Source organism: Melozone crissalis, unplaced genomic scaffold, assembly GCF_028551555.1.
Source record: "Melozone crissalis strain CALT ecotype California unplaced genomic scaffold, PUWL_Pcris_2 ptg000155l_1, whole genome shotgun sequence".
Lineage (NCBI taxonomy): Eukaryota > Metazoa > Chordata > Aves > Passeriformes > Passerellidae > Melozone > Melozone crissalis.
Window position 1 is genome coordinate 1,062,907 of NW_026535926.1, and position 21,532 is coordinate 1,084,438.

General features: G+C 51.3%; 1 protein-coding gene across 1 annotated transcript in view; it reads left to right on the forward strand.

The window, feature by feature from the left end:
• Positions 1–244: 244 nt before the first annotated feature.
• The window catches only part of LOC128948752 (inositol polyphosphate 4-phosphatase type II-like), a 175,177-nt gene continuing 153,889 nt past the window's right edge, over positions 245–21,532 (forward strand). The window contains exon 1 of the mRNA XM_054293515.1: positions 245–275. Within this exon, the coding sequence (XP_054149490.1) occupies positions 245–275 (31 nt within the window). The remainder of the gene's footprint in view (positions 276–21,532) is intronic.

Consider the following 21,532-nt stretch of genomic DNA (forward strand, 5'->3'; position numbering starts at 1 on the left):
ACAAGCTGTACAACACTGCGATTGTGTGCGCAGCTTGCCAACTGAGAGAAAAGAGTACCTGACCACTCTCCTGCCTTTTCTATTCACATGAACATTCGATTGCAAGCTGTTTTGGACAACTTTCTTTCTCTTCTTGCAAAACACTCGGCAGACCTCCGTGCAGCCTCTAGAACACGATGGGAGATGTTTTTTGTGCTGGCACAGTTTCTCCTTGCCAGACAGAGTGGAAAAGCTTTTTGCTAAGATGTCGAGGAGTAGAGAGGATAAAAACGAAGGTACGGTGCTCTGCAGAGCTAAGCACCGCTCCCGGGTCTCTTTCGGCAGAAGACGCACACTGCAGAGCACTGTGAGCGGCAGAATCCTCTTTGCGCGAAAACGCAGCTTTTTCGTCTCCGGGAGCCGGAGAGAGCGGCAACTTCGCAAAGGTGATGAAACAAGCTGTACAACACTGCGATTGTGTGCGCAGCTTGCCAACTGAGAGAAAACAGTACCTGACCACTCTCCTGCGTTTTCTATTCACATGAACATTCGATTGGAAGCTTTTTTGGACAACTTTCTTTCTCTTCTTGCAAAACACTCGCCAGACCTCCGTGCAGCCTCTAGAACACGATGGGAGATGTTTTCTGTGCTGGCACAGTTTCTCCTTGCCAGACAGAGTGGAAAAGCTTTTTGCTAAGATGTAGACGAGAAGAGAGGCTAAAGACGAAGGTACGGTGCTCTGCAGAGCTAAGCACAGCTCCCGGGCGTCTTTCGGCGGAAAGCGCACCCCGCAGAGCACTGTGAGCGGCAGAATCGTCTTTGCGCGAAGAAGCAGCTTCTTCGCCTCCGGGAGCCGGAGAGAGCGGCAGCTTCGCAAAGGTGATGAAACAAGCTGTACAACACTGCGATTGTGTGCGCAGCTTGCCAACTGAGAGAAAACAGTACCTGACCACTCTCCTGCCTTTTCTATTCACATGAACATTCGATTGCAAGCTGTTTTGGACAACTTTCTTTCTCTTCTTGCAAAACACTCGGCAAACCTCCGTGCAGCCTCTAGAACACGATGGGAGATGTTTTCTGTGCTGGCACAGTTTCTCCTTGCCAGACAGAGTGGAAAAGCTTTTTGCTGAGATGTAGACGAGAAGAGAGGCTAAAGACGAAGGTACGGTGCTCTGCAGAGCTAAGCACCGCTCCCGGACCTCTTTCGACAGAAGGCGCACACCGCAGAGCACTGTGAGCGGCAGCATTGTCTTTGCCTGAAGAAGCAGCTTCTTCGTCTCCGGGAGCCGGAGAGAGCGTCAGCTTCGCAAAGGTGATGAAACAAGCTGTACAACACTGCGATTGTGTGCGCAGCTTGCCAACTGAGAGAAAACAGTACCTGACACTCTCCTGCCTTTTCTAATCGCATGAACATTCGATTGCAAGCTGTTTTGGACAACTTTCTTTCTCTTCTTGCAAAACACTCGGCAGACCTCCGTGCAGCCTCTAGAACACGATGGGAGATGTTTTCTGTGCTGGCAAAGTTTCTCCTTGCCAGACAGAGTGGAAAAGCTTTTTGCTAAGATGTAGACGAGAAGAGAGGCTAAAGAACAGGTATGGTGCTCTGCAGAGCTAAGCACCGCTCCCGGGCCTCTTTCGGCAGAAGGCGCACACCGCAGAGCACTGTGAGCGGCAGAATCGTCTTTGCGCGAAGAAGCAGCTTCTTCGTCTCCGGGAGCCGGAGAGAGCGGCAACTTCGCAAAGGTGATGAAACAAGCTGTACAACACTGCGATTGTGTGCGCAGCTTGCCAACTGAGAGAAAACAGTACCTGACACTCTGCTGCCTTTTCTATTCACATGAACATTCGATTGCAAGCTGTTTTGGACAACTTTCTTTCATTTCTTGCAAAACACTCGGCAGACCTCCGTGCAGCCTCTAGAACATGATGGGAGATGTTTTTTGTGCTGGCACAGTTTCTCCTTGCCAGACAGAGTGGAAAAGCTTTTTGCTGAAATGTAGACGAGAAGAGAGGCTAAAGACGAAGGTACGGTGCTCTGCAGAGCTAAGCACCGCTCCCGGACCTCTTTCGGCAGAAGCCGTACACCGCAGAGCACGGTGAGCGGCAGAATCCTCCTTGCACGAAGAAGCAGCTTCTTCGTCTCCGGGTGCCGGAGAGAGCGGCAACTTCGCAAAGGTGATGAAACAAGCTGTACAACACTGCGATTGTGTGCGCAGCATGACAACCGAGAGAAAACAGTACCTGACCACTCTCCTGCCTTTTCTATTCACTTGAACATTCGATTGGAAGCTGTTTTGGACAACTTTCTTTCTCTTCCTACAAAACACTCGGCAGGCCTCCGTGCAGCCTCTAGAACACGATGGGAGATGTTTTTTGTGCTGGCACAGTTTCTCCTTGCCAGACAGAGTGGAAAAGCTTTTTGCTAAAATGTAGACGAGAAGAGAGGCTAAAGACGAAGGTACGGTGCTCTGCAGAGCTAAGCACCGCTCCCGGGCCTCTTTCGGCAGAAGGCGCACACCGCAGACCACTGTGAGTCGCAGAATCGTCTTTGCGCGAAGAAGCAGCTTCTTCGTCTCCGGGAGCCGGAGAGAGAGGCAGCTTCGCAAAGGTGATGAAACAAGCTGTACAACACTGCGATTGTGTGCGCAGCTTGCCAACTGAGAGAAAACAGTACCTGACCACTCTCCTGCCTTTTCTATTCACATGAACATTCGATTGCAAGCTGTTTTGGACAACTTTCTTTCTCTTCTTGCAAAACACTCGGCAGGCCTCCGTGCAGCCTCTAGAACACGATGGGAGATGTTTTCTGTGCTAGCACACTTTCTCCTTGCCAGACAGAGTGGAAAAGCTTTTTCCTAAGATGTAGACGAGAAGAGAGGCTAAAGACGAAGGTACGGTGCTCTGCAGAGCAAAGCACCGCTCCCGGGCCTCTTTCGGCAGAAGCGGCACACCGCAGAGCACTGTGAGCGGCAGAATCGTATTTGCGCGAAGAAGCAGCTTCTTCGTCTCCGGGAGCCGGAGAGAGCGGCAACTTCGCAAAGGTGATGAAACAAGCTGTACAACACTGCGATTGTGTGCGCAGCATGACAACCGAGAGAAAACAGTACCTGACCACTCTCCTGCCTTTTCTATTCACTTGAACATTCGATTGGAAGCTGTTTTGGACAACTTTCTTTCTCTTCCTACAAAACACTCGGCAGGCCTCCGTGCAGCCTCTAGAACACGATGGGAGATGTTTTTTGTGCTGGCACAGTTTCTCCTTGCCAGACAGAGTGGAAAAGCTTTTTGCTAAAATGTAGACGAGAAGAGAGGCTAAAGACGAAGGTACGGTGCTCTGCAGAGCTAAGCACCGCTCCCGGGCCTCTTTCGGCAGAAGGCGCACACCGCAGACCACTGTGAGTCGCAGAATCGTCTTTGCGCGAAGAAGCAGCTTCTTCGTCTCCGGGAGCCGGAGAGAGAGGCAGCTTCGCAAAGGTGATGAAACAAGCTGTACAACACTGCGATTGTGTGCGCAGCTTGCCAACTGAGAGAAAACAGTACCTGACCACTCTCCTGCCTTTTCTATTCACATGAACATTCGATTGCAAGCTGTTTTGGACAACTTTCTTTCTCTTCTTGCAAAACACTCGGCAGGCCTCCGTGCAGCCTCTAGAACACGATGGGAGATGTTTTCTGTGCTAGCACACTTTCTCCTTGCCAGACAGAGTGGAAAAGCTTTTTGCTAAGATGTAGACGAGAAGAGAGGCTAAAGACGAAGGTACGGTGCTCTGCAGAGCAAAGCACCGCTCCCGGGCCTCTTTCGGCAGAAGCGGCACACCGCAGAGCACTGTGAGCGGCAGAATCGTATTTGCGCGAAGAAGCAGCTTCTTCGTCTCCGGGAGCCGGAGAGAGCGGCAACTTCGCAAAGGTGATGAAACAAGCTGTACAACACTGCGATTGTGTGCGCAGCTTGCCAACTGAGAGAAAACAGTACCTGACCACTCTCCTGCCTTTTCTATTCACATGAACATTCGATTGCAAGCTGTTTTGGACAACTTTCTTTCTCTTCTTGCAAAACACTCAGCAGCTCTCCGTGCAGCCTCTAGAACACGATGGGAGATGTTTTCTGTGCTGGCAAAGTTTCTCCTTGCCAGACAGAGTGGAAAAGCTTTTTGCTAAGATGTAGACGAGAAGAGAGGCTAAAGACGAAGGTACGGTGCTCTGCAGAGCTAAGCTCTGCTCCCGGGACTCTTTCGGCAGCAGGCGCACACCGCAGAGCACTGTGAGCGGCAGAATCGTCTTTGCGCGAAGAAGCAGCTTCTTCGTCTCCGGGAGCCGGAGAGAGCGGCAACTTCGCAAAGGTGATGAAACAAGCTGTACAACACTGCGATTGTGTGCGCAGCTTGCCAACTGAGAGAAAACAGTACCTGACCACTCTCCTGCCTTTTCTATTCACATGAACATTCGATTGCAAGCTGTTTTGGACAACTTTCTTTCTCTTCTTGCAAAACACTCGGCAGACCTCCGTGCAGCTTCTAGAACACGATGGGAGATGTTTTCTGTGCTGGCACAGTTTCTCCTTGCCAGACAGAGTGGAAAAGCTTTTTGCTAAGATGTAGACGAGAGCAGACGCTAAAGACGAAGGTACGGTGCTCTGCAGAGCTAAGCACCGCTCCCGGGCCTCTTTCGGCAGAGGGCGCACACCGCAGAGCACTGTGAGCGGCAGAATCGTCTTTGCGCGAAGAAGCAGCTTCTTCATCTCCGGGAGCCGGAGAGAGCGGCAGCTTCGCAAAGGTGATGAAACAAGCTGTACAACACTGCGATTGTGTGCGCAGCTTGCCAACTGAGAGAAAACAGTACCTGACCACTCTCCTGCCTTTTCTATTCACATGAACATTCGATTGCAAGCTGTTTTGGACAACTTTCTTTCATTTCTTGCAAAACACTCGGCAGACCTCCGTGCAGCCTCTAGAACACGATGGGAGATGTTTTTTGTGCTGGCACAGTTTCTCCTTGCCAGACAGAGTGGAAAAGCTTTTTGCTGAAATGTAGACGAGAAGAGAGGCTAAAGACGAAGGTACGGTGCTCTGCAGAGCTAAGCACCGCTCCCGGACCTCTTTCGGCAGAAGTCGCACACCGCAGAGCACTGTGAGCGGCAGAATCGTCTTTGCGCGAAGAAGCAGCTTCTTCGTCTCCGGGAGCCGGAGAGAGCGGCAGCTTCGCAAAGGTGATGAAACAAGCTGCACAACACTGAGATTGTGGGCGCAGCTTGCCAACTGAGAGTAAACAGTACGTGACCACTCTCCTGCCTTTTCTATTCACATGAACATTCGATTGCAAGCTGTTTTGGACAACTTTCTTTCTCTTCTTGCAAAACACTCGGCAGACCTCCGTGCAGCTTCTAGAACACGATGGGAGATGTTTTCTGTGCTGGCAAAGTTTCTCCTTGCCAGACAGAGTGGAAAAGCTTTTTGCTAAGATGTAGACGAGAAGAGAGGCTAAAGATGAAGCTACGGTGCTCTGCAGAGCTAAGCACCGCTCCCGGGCCTCTTTCGGCAGAAGCCGTACACCGCAGAGCACGGTGAGCGGCAGAATCCTCCTTGCACGAAGAAGCAGCTTCTTCGTCTCCGGGAGCCGGAGAGAGCGGCAACTTCGCAAAGGTGATGAAACAAGCTGTACAACACTGCGATTGTGTGCGCAGCATGACAACTGAGAGAAAACAGTACCTGACCACTCTCCTGCCTTTTCTATTCACTTGAACATTCGATTGGAAGCTGTTTTGGACAACTTTCTTTCTCTTCCTACAAAAGACTCGGCAGGCCTCCGTGCAGCCTCTAGAACACGATGGGAGATTTTTTTTGTGCTGGCACAGTTTCTCCTTGCCAGACAGAGTGGAAAAGCTTTTTGCTAAGATGTAGACGAGAAGAGAGGCTAAAGACGAAGGTACGGTGCTCTGCAGAGCTAAGCACCGCTCCCGGGCCTCTTTCGGCAGAAGGCGCACACCGCAGAGCACTGTGAGCGGCAGAATCGTCTTTGCGCGAAGAAGCAGCTTCTTCGTCTCCGGGAGCCGGAGAGAGCGGCAGCTTCGCAAAGGTGATGAAACAAGCTGTACAACACTGCGATTGTGTGCGCAGCTTGCCAACTGAGAGAAAAGAGTACCTGACCACTCTCCTGCCTTTTCTATTCACATGAACATTCGATTGCAAGCTGTTTTGGACAACTTTCTTTCTCTTCTTGCAAAACACTCGGCAGACCTCCGTGCAGCCTCTAGAACACGATGGGAGATGTTTTTTGTGCTGGCACAGTTTCTCCTTGCCAGACAGAGTGGAAAAGCTTTTTGCTAAGATGTAGAGGAGTAGAGAGGATAAAAACGAAGGTACGGTGCTCTGCAGAGCTAAGCTCTGCTCCCGGGCCTCTTTCGGCAGAAGGCGCACACCGCAGAGCACTGTGAGCGGCAGAATCGTCTTTGCGCGAAGAAGCAGCTTCTTCGTCTCCGGGAGCCGGAGAGAGCGGCAACTTCGCAAAGGTGATGAAACAAGCTGTACAACACTGCGATTGTGTGCGCAGCTTGCCAACTGAGAGAAAACAGTACCTGACCACTCTCCTGCCTTTTCTATTCACATGAACATTCGATTGCAAGCTGTTTTGGACAACTTTCTTTCTCTTCTTGCAAAACACTCGGCAGACCTCCGTGCAGCTTCTAGAACACGATGGGAGATGTTTTCTGTGCTGGCACAGTTTCTCCTTGCCAGACAGAGTGGAAAAGCTTTTTGCTAAGATGTAGACAAGAGCAGACGCTAAAGACGAAGGTACGGTGCTCTGCAGAGCTAAGCACCGCTCCCGGGCCTCTTTCGGCAGAAGGCGCACACCGCAGAGCACTGTGAGCGGCAGAATCGTCTTTGCGCGAAGAAGCAGCTTCTTCATCTCCGGGAGCCGGAGAGAGCGGCAGCTTCGCAAAGGTGATGAAACAAGCTGTACAACACTGCGATTGTGTGCGCAGCTTGCCAACTGATAGAAAACAGTACCTGACCACTCTCCTGCCTTTTCTATTCACATGAACATTCGATTGCAAGCTGTTTTGGACAACTTTCTTTCTCTTCTTGCAAAACACTCGGCAGACGTCCGTGCAGCCTCTAGAACACGATGGGAGATGTTTTCTGTGCTGGCACAGTTTCTCCTTGCCAGACAGAGTGGAAAAGCTTTTTGCTATGATGTAGACGAGAAGAGAGACTAAAGACGAAGGTACGGTGCTCTGCAGAGCTAAGCACAGCCCCCGGGCCTCTTTCGGCAGAAGGCGCACACCGCAGAGCACTGTGAGCGGCAGAATCGTCTTTGCGCGAATAAGCAGCTTCTTCGTCTCCGGGAGCCGGAGAGAGAGGCAGCTTCGCAAAGGTGATGAAACAAGCTGTACAACACTGCGATTGTGTGCGCAGCTTGCCAACTGAGAGAAAACAGTACCTGACCACTCTCCTGCCTTTTCTATTCACATGAACATGCGATTGCAAGCTGTTTTGGACAATTTTCTTTCTCTTCTTGCAAAACACTCGGCAGACCTCCGTGCAGCCTCTAGAACACGATGGGAGATGTTTTTTGTGCTGGCACAGTTTCTCCTTGCCAGACAGAGTGGAAAAGCTTTTTGCTAAGATGTAGACGAGAAGAGAGGCTAAAGACGAAGGTACGGTGCTCTGCAGAGCAAAGCACCGCTCCCGGGTCTCTTTCGGCAGAAGACGCACACTGCAGAGCACTGTGAGCGGCAGAATCCTCTTTGCGCGAAAACGCAGCTTTTTCGTCTCCGGGAGCCAGAGAGAGCGGCAACTTCGCAAAGGTGATGAAACAAGCTGTACAACACTGCGATTGTGTGCGCAGCTTGCCAAGTGAGAGAAAACAGTACCTGACCACTCTCCTGCCGTTTCTATTCACATGAACATTCGATTGCAAGCTGTTTTGGACAACTTTCTTTCTCTTCTTGCAAAACACTCGGCAGACCTCCGTGCAGCCTCTAGAACACGATGGGAGATGTTTTCTGTGCTGGCAAAGTTTCTCCTTGCCAGACAGAGTGGAAAAGCTTTTTGCTGAGATGTAGACGAGAAGAGAGGCTAAAGACGAAGGTACGGTGCTCTGCAGAGCTAAGCACAGCTCCCGGGTGTCTTTCGGTGGAAGGCCCACACCGCAGAGCACTGTGAGCGGCAGAATCGTCTTTGCGCGAAGAAGCAGCTTCTTCGTCTCCGGGAGCCGGAGAGAGCGGCAGCTTCGCAAAGGTGATGAAACAAGCTGTACAACACTGCGATTGTGTGCGCAGCTTGCCAACTGAGAGAAAACAGTACCTGACCACTCTCCTGCCTTTTCTATTCACATGAACATTCGATTGCAAGCTGTTTTGGACAACTTTCTTTCTCTTCTTGCAAAACACTCGGCAGACCTCCGTGCAGCCTCTAGAACACGATGGGAGATGTTTTCTGTGCTGGCAAATTTTCTCCTTGCCAGACAGAGTGGAACAGCTTTTTGCTGAGATGTAGACGAGAAGAGAGGCTAAAGACGAAGGTACGGTGCTCTGCAGAGCTAAGCACAGCTCCCGGGCGTCTTTCGGCGGCAGGCGCACACCGCAGAGCTCTGTGAGCGGCAGAATCGTCTTTGCACGAAGAAGCAGCTTCTTCGTCTCCGGGAGCCGGAGAGAGCGGCAGCTTCGCAAAGGTGATGAAACAAGCTGTACAACACTGCGATTGTGTGCGCAGCTTGCCAACTGAGAGAAAACAGTACCTGACCACTCTCCTGCCTTTTCTATTCACATGAACATTCGATTGGAAGCTGTTTTGGACAACTTTCTTTCTCTTCTTGCAAAACACTCGGCAGACCTGCGTGCAGCCTCTAGAACACGATGGGAGATGTTTTCTGTGCTGGCACAGTTTCTCCTTGCCAGACAGAGTGGAAAGCTTTTTGCTGAGATGTAGACGAGAAGAGAGGCTAAAGACGAAGGTACGGTGCTCTGCAGAGCTAAGCACCGCTCCCGGGCCTCTTTCGGCAGAAGGCGCACACCGCAGAGCACTGTGAGCGGCAGAATCGTCTTTGCGCGAAGAAGCAGCTTCTTCGTCTCCGGGAGCCGGAGAGAGCGGCAGCTTCGCAAAGGTGATGAAACAAGCTGTACAACACTGCGATTGTGTGCGCAGCTTGCCAAGTGAGAGAAAACAGTACCTGACCACTCTCCTGCCTTTTCTAATCGCATGAACATTCGATTGCAAGCTGTTTTGGACAACTTTCTTTCTCTTCTTGCAAAACACTCGGCAGACCTGCGTGCAGCCTCTAGAACACGATGGGAGATGTTTTCTGTGCTGGCACAGTTTCTCCTTGCCAGACAGAGTGGAAAAGCTTTTTGCTAAGATGTAGACGAGAAGAGAGGCTAAAGAAGCAGGTATGGTGCTCTGCAGAGCTAAGCACCGCTCCCGGGCCTCTTTCGGCAGAAGCGGCACACCGCAGAGCACTGTGAGCGGCAGAATCGTCTTTGCGCGAAGAAGCAGCTTCTTCGTCTCCGGGAGCCGGAGAGAGCGGCAGCTTCGCAAAGGTGATGAAACAAGCTGTACAACACTGCGATTGTGTGCGCAGCTTGCCAACTGAGAGAAAACAGTACCTGACCACTCTCCTGCCTTTTCTATTCACATGAACATTCGATTGCAAGCTGTTTTGGACAACTTTCTTTCATTTCTTGCAAAACACTCGGCAGACATCCGTGCAGCCTCTAGAACACGATGGGAGATGTTTTTTGTGCTGGCACAGTTTCTCCTTGCCAGACAGAGTGGAAAAGCTTTTTGCTAAGATGTAGACGAGAAGAGAGACTAAAGAAGAAGGTACGGTGCTCTGCAGAGCTAAGCACAGCCCCCGGGCCTCTTTCGGCAGAAGGCGCACACCGCAGAGCACTGTGAGCGGCAGAATCGTCTTTGCGCGAAGAAGCAGCTTCTTCGTCTCCGGGAGCCGGAGAGAGCGGCAGCTTCGCAAAGGTGATGAAACAAGCTGTACAACACTGCGATTGTGTGCGCAGCTTGCCAACTGAGAGAAAACAGTACCTGACCACTCTTCTGCCTTTTCTATTCACATGAACATGCGATTGCAAGCTGTTTTGGACAATTTTCTTTCTCTTCTTGCAAAACAATCGGCAGACCTCCGTGCAGCCTCTAGAACACGATGGGAGATGTTTTTTGTGCTGGCACAGTTTCTCCTTGCCAGACAGAGTGGAAAAGCTTTTTGCTAAGATGTAGAGGAGAAGAGAGGCTAAAGACGAAGGTACGGTGCTCTGCAGAGCTAAGCACAGCTCCCGGGCGTCTTTCGGCGGAAGGCGCACACCGCAGAGCACTGTGAGCGGCAGAATCGTCTTTGCGCGAAGAAGCAGCTTCTTCGTCTCCGGGAGCCGGAGAGAGCGGCAGCTTCGCAAAGGTGATGAAACAAGCTGTACAACACTGCGATTGTGTGCGCAGCTTGCCAACTGAGAGAAAACAGTACCTGACACTCTCCTGCCTTTTCTAATCGCATGAACATTCGATTGCAAGCTGTTTTGGACAACTTTCTTTCTCTTCTTGCAAAACACTCGGCAGACCTGCGTGCAGCCTCTAGAACACGATGGGAGATGTTTTCTGTGCTGGCACAGTTTCTCCTTGCCAGACAGAGTGGAAAAGCTTTTTGCTGAGATGTAGACGAGAAGAGAGGCTAAAGACGAAGGTACGGTGCTCTGCAGAGCTAAGCACCGCTCCCGGGCCTCTTTCGGCAGAAGGCGCACACCGCAGAGCACTGTGAGCGGCAGAATCCTCTTTGCGCGAAGAAGCAGCTTCTTCGTCTCCGGGAGCCGGAGAGAGCGGCAGCTTCGCAAAGGTGATGAAACAAGCTGTACAACACTGCGATTGTGTGCGCAGCTTGCCAACTGAGAGAAAACAGTACCTGACCACTCTCCTGCCTTTTCTATTCACATGAACATTCGATTGCAAGCTGTTTTGGACAACTTTCTTTCTCTTCTTGCAAAACACTCGGCAGACCTCCGTGCAGCCTCTAGAAAACGATGGGAGATGATTTCTGTGCTGGCACAGTTTCTCCTTGCCAGACAGAGTGGAAAAGCTTTTTGCTGAGATGTAGACGAGAAGAGAGGCTAAAGACGAAGGTACGGTGCTCTGCAGAGCTAAGCACCGCTCCCGGACCTCTTTCGGCAGAAGGCGCACACCGCAGAGCACTGTGAGCGGCAGCATCGTCTTTGTGCGAAGAAGCAGCTTCTTCGTCTCCGGGAGCCGGAGAGAGCGGCAGCTTCGCAAAGGTGATGAAACAAGCTGTACAACACTGCGATTGTGTGCGCAGCTTGCCAACTGAGAGAAAACACTACCTGAATACTCTCCTGCCTTTTCTATTCACACGAACATTCGATTGCAAGCTGTTTTGGACAACTTTCTTTCATTTCTTGCAAAACACTCGGCAGACCTCCGTGCAGCCTCTAGAACACGATGGGAGATGTTTTTTGTGCTGGCACAGTTTCTCCTTGCCAGACAGAGTGGAAAAGCTTTTTGCTAAGATGTAGACGAGAAGAGAGGCTAAAAACGAAGGTACGGTGCTCTGCAGAGCTAAGCACCGCTCCCGGACCTCTTTCGGCAGAAGGCGCACACCGCAGAGCACTGTGAGCGGCAGAATCGTCTTTGCGCGAAGAAGCAGCTTTTTCGTCTCCGGGAGCCGGAGAGAGCGGCAGCTTCGCAAAGGTGATGAAACAAGCTGTACAACACTGCGATTGTGTGCGCAGCTTGCCAAGTGAGAGAAAACAATACCTGACACTCTCCTGCCTTTTCTAATCGCATGAACATTCGATTGCAAGCTGTTTTGGACAACTTTCTTTCTCTTCTTGCAAAACACTCGGCAGACCTCCGTGCAGCCTCTAGAACACGATGGGAGATGTTTTTTGTGCTGGCACAGTTTCTCCTTGCCAGACAGAGTGGAAAAGCTTTTTGCTAAGATGTAGACGAGAAGAGAGGCTAAAGAAGCTGGTATGGTGCTCTGCAGAGCTAAGCACAGCTCCCGGGCCTCTTTCGGCAGAAGGCGCACACCGCAGCGCACTGTGAGCGGCAGAATCGTCTTTGCGCGAAGAAGCAGCTTCTTCGTCTCCGGGAGCCGGAGAGAGCGGCAGCTTCGCAAAGGTGATGAAACAAGCTGTACAACACTGCGATTGTGGGCGCAGCTTGCCAACTGAGAGAAAACAGTACCTGACCACTCTCCTGCCTTTTCTATTCACATGAACATTCGATTGCAAGCTGTTTTGGACAACTTTCTTTCATTTCTTGCAAAACACTCGGCAGACCTCCGTGCAGCCTCTAGAAGACGATGGGAGATGTTTTTTGTGCTGGCACAGTTTCTCCTTGCCAGACAGAGTGGAAAAGCTTTTTGCTGAAATGTAGACGAGAAGAGAGTCTAAAGACGAAGGTACGGTGCTCTGCAGAGCTAAGCACAGCTCCCGGGCCTCATTCGGCAGAAGTCGCACACCGCAGAGCACTGTGAGCGGCAGAATCGTCTTTGCGCAAAGAAGCAGCTTCTTCGTCTCCGGGAGCCGGAGAGAGCGGCAGCTTCGCAAAGGTGATGAAACAAGCTGTACAACACTGCGATTGTGGGCGCAGCTTGCCAACTGAGAGAAAACAGTACCTGACCACTGTCCTGCCTTTTCTATTCACATGAACATTCGATTGCAAGCTGTTTTGGACAACTTTCTTTCATTTCTTGCAAAACACTCGGCAGACGTCCGTGCAGCCTCTAGAACACGATGGGAGATGTTTTCTGTGCTGGCAAAGTTTCTAATTGCCAGACAGAGTGGAAAAGCTTTTTGCTGAGATGTAGACGAGAAGAGACGCTAAAGACGAAGGTACGGTGCTCTGCAGAGCTAAGCACCGCTCCCGGACCTCTTTCGGCAGAAGGCGCACACCGCAGAGCACTGTGAGCGGCAGAATCGTCTTTGCGCGAAGAAGCAGCTTCTTCGTCTCCGGGAGCCGGAGAGAGCGGCAACTTCGCAAAGGTGATGAAACAAGCTGTACAACACTGTGATTGTGTGCGCAGCTTGCCAACTGAGAGAAAACAGTACCTGACCACTCTCCTGCCTTTTCTATTCACATGAACATTCGATTGCAAGCTGTTTTGGACAACTTTCTTTCTCTTCTTGCAAAACACTCGGCAGACCTCCGTGCAGTCTCTAGAACACGATGGGAGATGTTTTCTGTGCTGGCAAAGTTTCTCCTTGCCAGACAGAGTGGAAAAGCTTTTTGCTAAGATGTAGACGAGAAGAGAGGCTAAAGACGAAGGTACGGTGCTCTGCAGAGCTAAGCACCGCTCCCGGGCATCTTTCGGCGGAAGGCGCACACCGCAGAGCACTGTGAGCGGCAGAATCGTCTTTGCGCGAAGAAGCAGCTTCTTCGTCTCCTGGAGCCGGAGAGAGCGGCAGCTTCGCAAAGGTGATGAAACAAGCTGTACAACACTGCGATTGTGTGCGCAGCTTGCCAACTGAGAGAAAACAGTACCTGACCACTCTCCTGCCTTTTCAATTCACATGGACATTCGATTGCAAGCTGTTTTGGACAACTTTCTTTCTCTTCTTGCAAAACACTCGGCAGACCTCCGTGCAGCCTCTAGAACACGTTGGGAGACGTTTTCTGTGCTGGCACAGTTTCTCCTTGCCAGACAGAGTGGAAAAGCTTTTTGCTAAGATGTAGACGAGAAGAGAGGCTAAAGAAGCAGGTACGGTGCTCTGCAGAGCTAAGCACCGCTCCCGGACCTCTTTCGGCAGAAGGCGCACACTGCAGAGCACTGTGAGCGGCAGAATCCTCTTTGCGCGAATAAGCAGCTTCTTCGTCTCCGGGAGCCGGAGAGAGCGGCAGCTTCGCAAAGGTGATGAAACAAGCTGTACAACACTGCGATTGTGTGCGCAGCTTGCCAACTGATAGAAAACAGTACCTGACCACTCTCCTGCCTTTTCTATTCACATGAACATTCGATTGCAAGCTGTTTTGGACAACTTTCTTTCTCTTCTTGCAAAACACTCGGCAAACCTCCGTGCAGCCTCTAGAACACGATGGGAGATGTTTTCTGTGCTGGCACAGTTTCTCCTTGCCAGACAGAGTGGAAAAGCTTTTTGCTGAGATGTAGACGAGAAGAGAGGCTAAAGACGAAGGTACGGTGCTCTGCAGAGCTAAGCACTGCTCCCGGACCTCTTTCGGCAGAAGCCGCACACCGCAGATCACGGTGAGCGGCAGAATCGTCTTTGCGCGAAGAAGCAGCTTCTTCGTCTCCGGGAGCCGGAGAGAGCGGCAGCTTCGCAAAGGTGATGAAACAAGCTGTACAACACTGCGATTGTGTGCGCAGCTTGCCAACTGAGAGAAAACAGTACCTGACCACTCTCCTGCCTTTTCTATTCTCATGAACATTCGATTGCAAGCTCTTTTGGACAACTTTCTTTCATTTCTTGCAAAACACTCGGCAGACCTCCGTGCAGCCTCTCGAAGACGATGGGAGATGTTTTTTGTGCTGGCACAGTTTCTCCTTGCCAGACAGAGTGGAAAAGGTTTTTGCTGAAATGTAGACGAGAAGAGAAGCTAAAGACGAAGGTACGGTGCTCTGCAGAGCTAAGCACAGCTCCCGGGCCTCTTTCGGCAGAAGGCGCACACCGCAGAGCACTGTGAGCGGCAGAATCGTCTTTGCGCGAAGAAGCAGCTTCTTCGTCTCCGGGAGCCGGAGAGAGCGGCAGCTTCGCAAAGGTGATGAAACAAGCTGTACAACACTGCGATTGTGTGCGCAGCTTGCCAACTGAGAGAAAACAGTACCTGACCACTCTCCTGCCTTTTCTATTCACATGAACATTCGATTGCAAGCTGTTTTGGACAACTTTCTTTCTCTTCTTGCAAAACACTCGGCAGACGTCCGTGCAGCCTCTAGAACACGATGGGAGATGTTTTCTGTGCTGGCAAAGATTCTACTTGCCAGACAGAGTGGAAAAGCTTTTTGCTGAGATGTAGACGACAAGAGAGGCTAAAGACGAAGGTACGGTGCTCTGCAGAGATAAGCACCGCTCCCGGACCTCTTTCGGCAGAAGGCGCACACCGCAGAGCACTGTGAGCGGCAGAATCGTCTTTGCGCGAAGAAGCAGCTTCTTCGTCTCCGGGAGCCGGAGAGAGCGGCAACTTCGCAAAGGTGATGAAACAAGCTGTACAACACTGCGATTGTGTGCGCAGCTTGCCAACTGAGAGAAAACAGTACCTGACCACTCTCCTGCCTTTTCTATTCACATGAACATTCGATTGCAAGCTGTTTTGGACAACTTTCTTTCTCTTCTTGCAAAACACTCGGCAGACCTCCGTGCAGCCTCTAGAACACGTTGGGAGATGTTTTCTGTGCTGGCACAGTTTCTCCTATCCAGACAGAGTGGAAAAGCTTTTTGCTAAGATGTAGACGAGAAGAGAGGCTAAAGACGAAGGTACGGTGCTCTGCAGAGCTAAGCACCGCTCCCGGACCTCTTTCGGCAGAAGGCGCACACCGCAGAGCACTGTGAGCGGCAGAATCGTCTTTGCGCGAAGAAGCAGCTTCTTCGTCTCCGGGAGCCGGAGAGAGCGGCAGCTTCGCAAAGGTGATGAAACAAGCTGTACAACACTGCGATTGTGTGCGCAGCTTGCCAACTGAGAGAAAACAGTACCTGACCACTCTCCTGCCTTTTCTATTCACATGAACATTCGATTGCAAGCTGTTTTGGACAACTTTCTTTCTCTTCTTGCAAAACACTCGGCAGACGTCCGTGCAGCCTCTAGAACACGATGGGAGATGTTTTCTGTGCTGGCAAAGATTCTACTTGCCAGACAGAGTGGAAAAGCTTTTTGCTGAGATGTAGACGAGAAGAGAGGCTAAAGACGAAGGTACGGTGCTCTGCAGAGATAAGCACCGCTCCCGGACCTCTTTCGGCAGAAGGCGCACACCGCAGAGCACTGTGAGCGGCAGAATCGTCTTTGCGCGAAGAAGCAGCTTCTTCGTCTCCGGGAGCCGGAGAGAGCGGCAACTTCGCAAAGGTGATGAAACAAGCTGTACAACACTGCGATTGTGTGCGCAGCTTGCCAACTGAGAGAAAACAGTACCTGACCACTCTCCTGCCTTTTCTATTCACATGAACATTCGATTGCAAGCTGTTTTGGACAACTTTCTTTCTCTTCTTGCAAAACACTCGGCAGACCTCCGTGCAGCCTCTAGAACACGTTGGGAGATGTTTTCTGTGCTGGCACAGTTTCTCCTATCCAGACAGAGTGGAAAAGCTTTTTGCTGAGATGTAGACGAGAAGAGAGGCTAAAGACGAAGGTACGGTGCTCTGCAGAGCTAAGCACTGCTCCCGGACCTCTTTCGGCAGAAGCCGCACACCGCAGATCACGGTGAGCGGCAGAATCGTCTTTGCGCGAAGAAGCAGCTTCTTCGTCTCCGGGAGCCGGAGAGAGCGTCAGCTTCGCAAAGGTGATGAAACAAGCTGTACAACACTGCGATTGTGTGCGCAGCTTGCCAACTGAGAAAAAACAGTACCTGACACTCTCCTGCCTTTTCTAATCGCATGAACATTCGATTGCAAGCTGTTTTGGACAACTTTCTTTCTCTTCTTGCTAAACACTCGGCAGACCTCCGTGCAGCCTCTAGAACACGATGGGAGATGTTTTCTGTTCTGGCACAGTTTCTCCTTGCCAGACAGAGTGGAAAAGCTTTTTGCTAAGATGTAGACTAGAAGGAAGGCTACAGAAGCAGGTATGGTGCTCTGCAGAGCTAAGCACAGCTCCCGGGCCTCTTTCGGCAGAAGGCGCACACCGCAGAGCACTGTGAGCGGCAGAATCGTCTTTGCGCGAAGAAGCAGCTTCTTCGTCTCCGGGAGCCGGAGAGAGCGGCAGCTTCGCAAAGGTGATGAAACAAGCTGTACAACACTGCGATTGTGTGCGCAGCTTGCCAACTGAGAGAAAACAGTACCTGACCACTCTCCTGCCTTTTCTATTCTCATGAACATTCGATTGCAAGCTCTTTTGGACAACTTTCTTTCATTTCTTGCAAAACACTCGGCAGACCTCCGTGCAGCCTCTCGAAGACGATGGGAGATGTTTTTTGTGCTGGCACAGTTTCTCCTTGCCAGACAGAGTGGAAAAGGTTTTTGCTGAAATGTAGACGAGAAGAGAAGCTAAAGACGAAGGTACGGTGCTCTGCAGAGCTAAGCACAGCTCCCGGGCCTCTTTCGGCAGAAGGCGCACACCGCAGAGCACTGTGAGCGGCAGAATCGTCTTTGCGCGAAGAAGCAGCTTCTTCGTCTCCGGGAGCCGGAGAGAGCGGCAGCTTCGCAAAGGTGATGAAACAAGCTGTACAACACTGCGATTGTGTGCGCAGCTTGCCAACTGAGAGAAAACAGTACCTGACCACTCTCCTGCCTTTTCTATTCTCATGAACATTCGATTGCAAGCTGTTTTGGACAACTTTCTTTCATTTCTTGCAAAACACTCGGCAGACCTCCGTGCAGCCTCTCGAAGACGATGGGAGATGTTTTTTGTGCTGGCACAGTTTCTCCTTGCCAGACAGAGTGGAAAAGATATTTGCTGAAATGTAGACGAGAAGAGAAGCTAAAGACGAAGGTACGGTGCTCTGCAGAGCTAAGCACAGCTCCCGGGCCTCTTTCGGCAGAAGGCGCACACCGCAGAGCACTGTGAGCGGCAGAATCGTCTTTGCGCGAAGAAGCAGCTTCTTCGTCTCCGGGAGCCGGAGAGAGCGGCAGCTTCGCAAAGGTGATGAAACAAGCTGTACAACACTGCGATTGTGTGCGCAGCTTGCCAACTGAGAGAAAACAGTACCTGACCACTCTCCTGCCTTTTCTATTCACATGAACATTCGATTGCAAGCTGTTTTGGACAACTTTCTTTCTCTTCTTGCAAAACACTCGGCAGACGTCCGTGCAGCCTCTAGAACACGATGGGAGATGTTTTCTGTGCTGGCAAAGATTCTACTTGCCAGACAGAGTGGAAAAGCTTTTTGCTGAGATGTAGACGACAAGAGAGGCTAAAGACGAAGGTACGGTGCTCTGCAGAGATAAGCACCGCTCCCGGACCTCTTTCGGCAGAAGGCGCACACCGCAGAGCACTGTGAGCGGCAGAATCGTCTTTGCGCGAAGAAGCAGCTTCTTCGTCTCCGGGAGCCGGAGAGAGCGGCAACTTCGCAAAGGTGATGAAACAAGCTGTACAACACTGCGATTGTGTGCGCAGCTTGCCAACTGAGAGAAAACAGTACCTGACCACTCTCCTGCCTTTTCTATTCACATGAACATTCGATTGCAAGCTGTTTTGGACAACTTTCTTTCTCTTCTTGCAAAACACTCGGCAGACCTCCGTGCAGCCTCTAGAACACGTTGGGAGATGTTTTCTGTGCTGGCACAGTTTCTCCTATCCAGACAGAGTGGAAAAGCTTTTTGCTAAGATGTAGACGAGAAGAGAGGCTAAAGACGAAGGTACGGTGCTCTGCAGAGCTAAGCACCGCTCCCGGACCTCTTTCGGCAGAAGGCGCACACCGCAGAGCACTGTGAGCGGCAGAATCGTCTTTGCGCGAAGAAGCAGCTTCTTCGTCTCCGGGAGCCGGAGAGAGCGGCAGCTTCGCAAAGGTGATGAAACAAGCTGTACAACACTGCGATTGTGTGCGCAGCTTGCCAACTGAGAGAAAACAGTACCTGACCACTCTCCTGCCTTTTCTATTCACATGAACATTCGATTGCAAGCTGTTTTGGACAACTTTCTTTCTCTTCTTGCAAAACACTCGGCAGACGTCCGTGCAGCCTCTAGAACACGATGGGAGATGTTTTCTGTGCTGGCAAAGATTCTACTTGCCAGACAGAGTGGAAAAGCTTTTTGCTGAGATGTAGACGAGAAGAGAGGCTAAAGACGAAGGTACGGTGCTCTGCAGAGATAAGCACCGCTCCCGGACCTCTTTCGGCAGAAGGCGCACACCGCAGAGCACTGTGAGCGGCAGAATCGTCTTTGCGCGAAGAAGCAGCTTCTTCGTCTCCGGGAGCCGGAGAGAGCGGCAACTTCGCAAAGGTGATGAAACAAGCTGTACAACACTGCGATTGTGTGCGCAGCTTGCCAACTGAGAGAAAACAGTACCTGACCACTCTCCTGCCTTTTCTATTCACATGAACATTCGATTGCAAGCTGTTTTGGACAACTTTCTTTCTCTTCTTGCAAAACACTCGGCAGACCTCCGTGCAGCCTCTAGAACACGTTGGGAGATGTTTTCTGTGCTGGCACAGTTTCTCCTATCCAGACAGAGTGGAAAAGCTTTTTGCTAAGATGTAGACGAGAAGAGAGGCTAAAGACGAAGGTACGGTGCTCTGCAGAGCTAAGCACCGCTCCCGGACCTCTTTAGGCAGAAGGCGCACACCGCAGAGCACTGTGAGCGGCAGAATCGTCTTTGCGCGAAGAAGCAGCTTCTTCGTCTCCGGGAGCCGGAGAGAGCGGCAGCTTCGCAAAGGTGATGAAACAAGCTGTACAACACTGCGATTGTGTGCGCAGCTTGCCAACTGAGAGAAAACAGTACCTGACCACTCTCCTGCCTTTTCTATTCACATGAACATTCGATTGCAAGCTGTTTTGGACAACTTTCTTTCTCTTCTTGCAAAACACTCGGCAGGCCTCCGTGCAGCCTCTAGAACACGATGGGAGATGTTTTTTGTGCTGGCACAGTTTCTCCTTGCCAGACAGAGTGGAAAAGCTTTTTGCTAAGATGTAGAGGAGTAGAGAGGCTAAAAACGAAGGTACGGTGCTCTGCAGAGCTAAGCACCGCTCCCGGGTCTCTTTCGGCAGAAGACGCACACTGCAGAGCACTGTGAGCGGCAGAATCCTCTTTGCGCGAAAACGCAGCTTTTTCGTCTCCGGGAGCCGGAGAGAGCGGCAACTTCGCAAAGGTGATGAAACAAGCTGTACAACACTGCGATTGTGTGCGCAGCTTGCCAACTGAGAGAAAACAGTACCTGACCACTCTCCTGCGTTTTCTATTCACATGAACATTCGATTGGAAGCTGTTTTGGACAACTTTCTTTCTCTTCTTGCAAAACACTCGGCAGACCTCCGTGCAGCCTCTAGAACACGATGGGAGATGTTTTCTGTGCTGGCACAGTTTCTCCTTGCCAGACAGAGTGGAAAAGCTTTTTGCTAAGATGTAGACGAGAAGAGAGGCTAAAGACGAAGGTACGGTGCTCTGCAGAGCTAAGCACAGCTCCCGGGCGTCTTTCGGCGGAAGGCGCACACCGCAGAGCACTGTGAGCGGCAGAATCGTCTTTGCGCGAAGAAGCAGCTTCTTCGTCTCCGGGAGCCGGAGAGAGCGGCAGCTTCGCAAAGGTGATGAAACAAGCTGTACAACACTGCGATTGTGTGCGCAGCTTGCCAACTGAGAGAAAACAGTACCTGACCACTCTCCTGCCTTTTCTATTCACATGAACATTCGATTGCAAGCTGTTTTGGACAACTTTCTTTCTCTTCTTGCAAAACACTCGGCAAACGTCCGTGCAGCCTCTAGAACACGATGGGAGATGTTTTCTGTGCTGGCACAGTTTCTCCTTGCCAGACAGAGTGGAAAAGCTTTTTGCTGAGATGTAGAGGAGAAGAGAGGCTAAAGACGAAGGTACGGTGCTCTGCAGAGCTAAGCACCGCTCCCGGACCTCTTTCGGCAGAAGGCGCACACCGCAGAGCACTGTGAGCGGCAGCATCGTCTTTGCGTGAAGAAGCAGCTTCTTCGTCTCCGGGAGCCGGAGAGAGCGTCAGCTTCGCAAAGGTGATGAAACAAGCTGTACAACACTGCGATTGTGTGCGCAGCTTGCCAACTGAGAGAAAACAGTACCTGACACTCTCCTGCCTTTTCTAATCGCATGAACATTCGATTGCAAGCTGTTTTGGACAACTTTCTTTCTCTTCTTGCAAAACACTCGGCAGACCTCCGTGCAGCCTCCAGAACACGATGGGAGATGTTTTCTGTGCTGGCACAGTTTCTCCTTGCCAGACAGAGTGGAAAAGCTTTTTGCTAAGATGTAGACGAGAAGAGAGTCTAAAGAACAGGTATGGTGCTCTGCAGAGCTAAGCACCGCTCCCGGGCCTCTTTCGGCAGAAGGCGCACACCGCAGAGCACTGTGAGCGGCAGAATCGTCTTTGCGCGAAGAAGCAGCTTCTTCGTCTCCGGGAGCCGGAGAGCGCGGCAACTTCGCAAAGGTGATGAAACAAGCTGTACAACACTGCGATTGTGTGCGCAGCTTGCCAACTGAGAGAAAACAGTACCTGACCACTCTCCTGCCTTTTCTATTCACATGAACATTCGATTGCAAGCTGTTTTGGACAACTTTCTTTCATTTCTTGCAAAACACTCGGCAGACCTCCGTGCAGCCTCTAGAACACGATGGGAGATGTTTTTTGTGCTGGCACAGTTTCTCCTTGCCAGACAGAGTGGAAAAGCTTTTTGCTGAGATGTAGACGAGAAGAGAGGCTAAAGACGAAGGTACGGTGCTCTGCAGAGCTAAGCACAGCTCCCGGACCTCTTTCGGCAG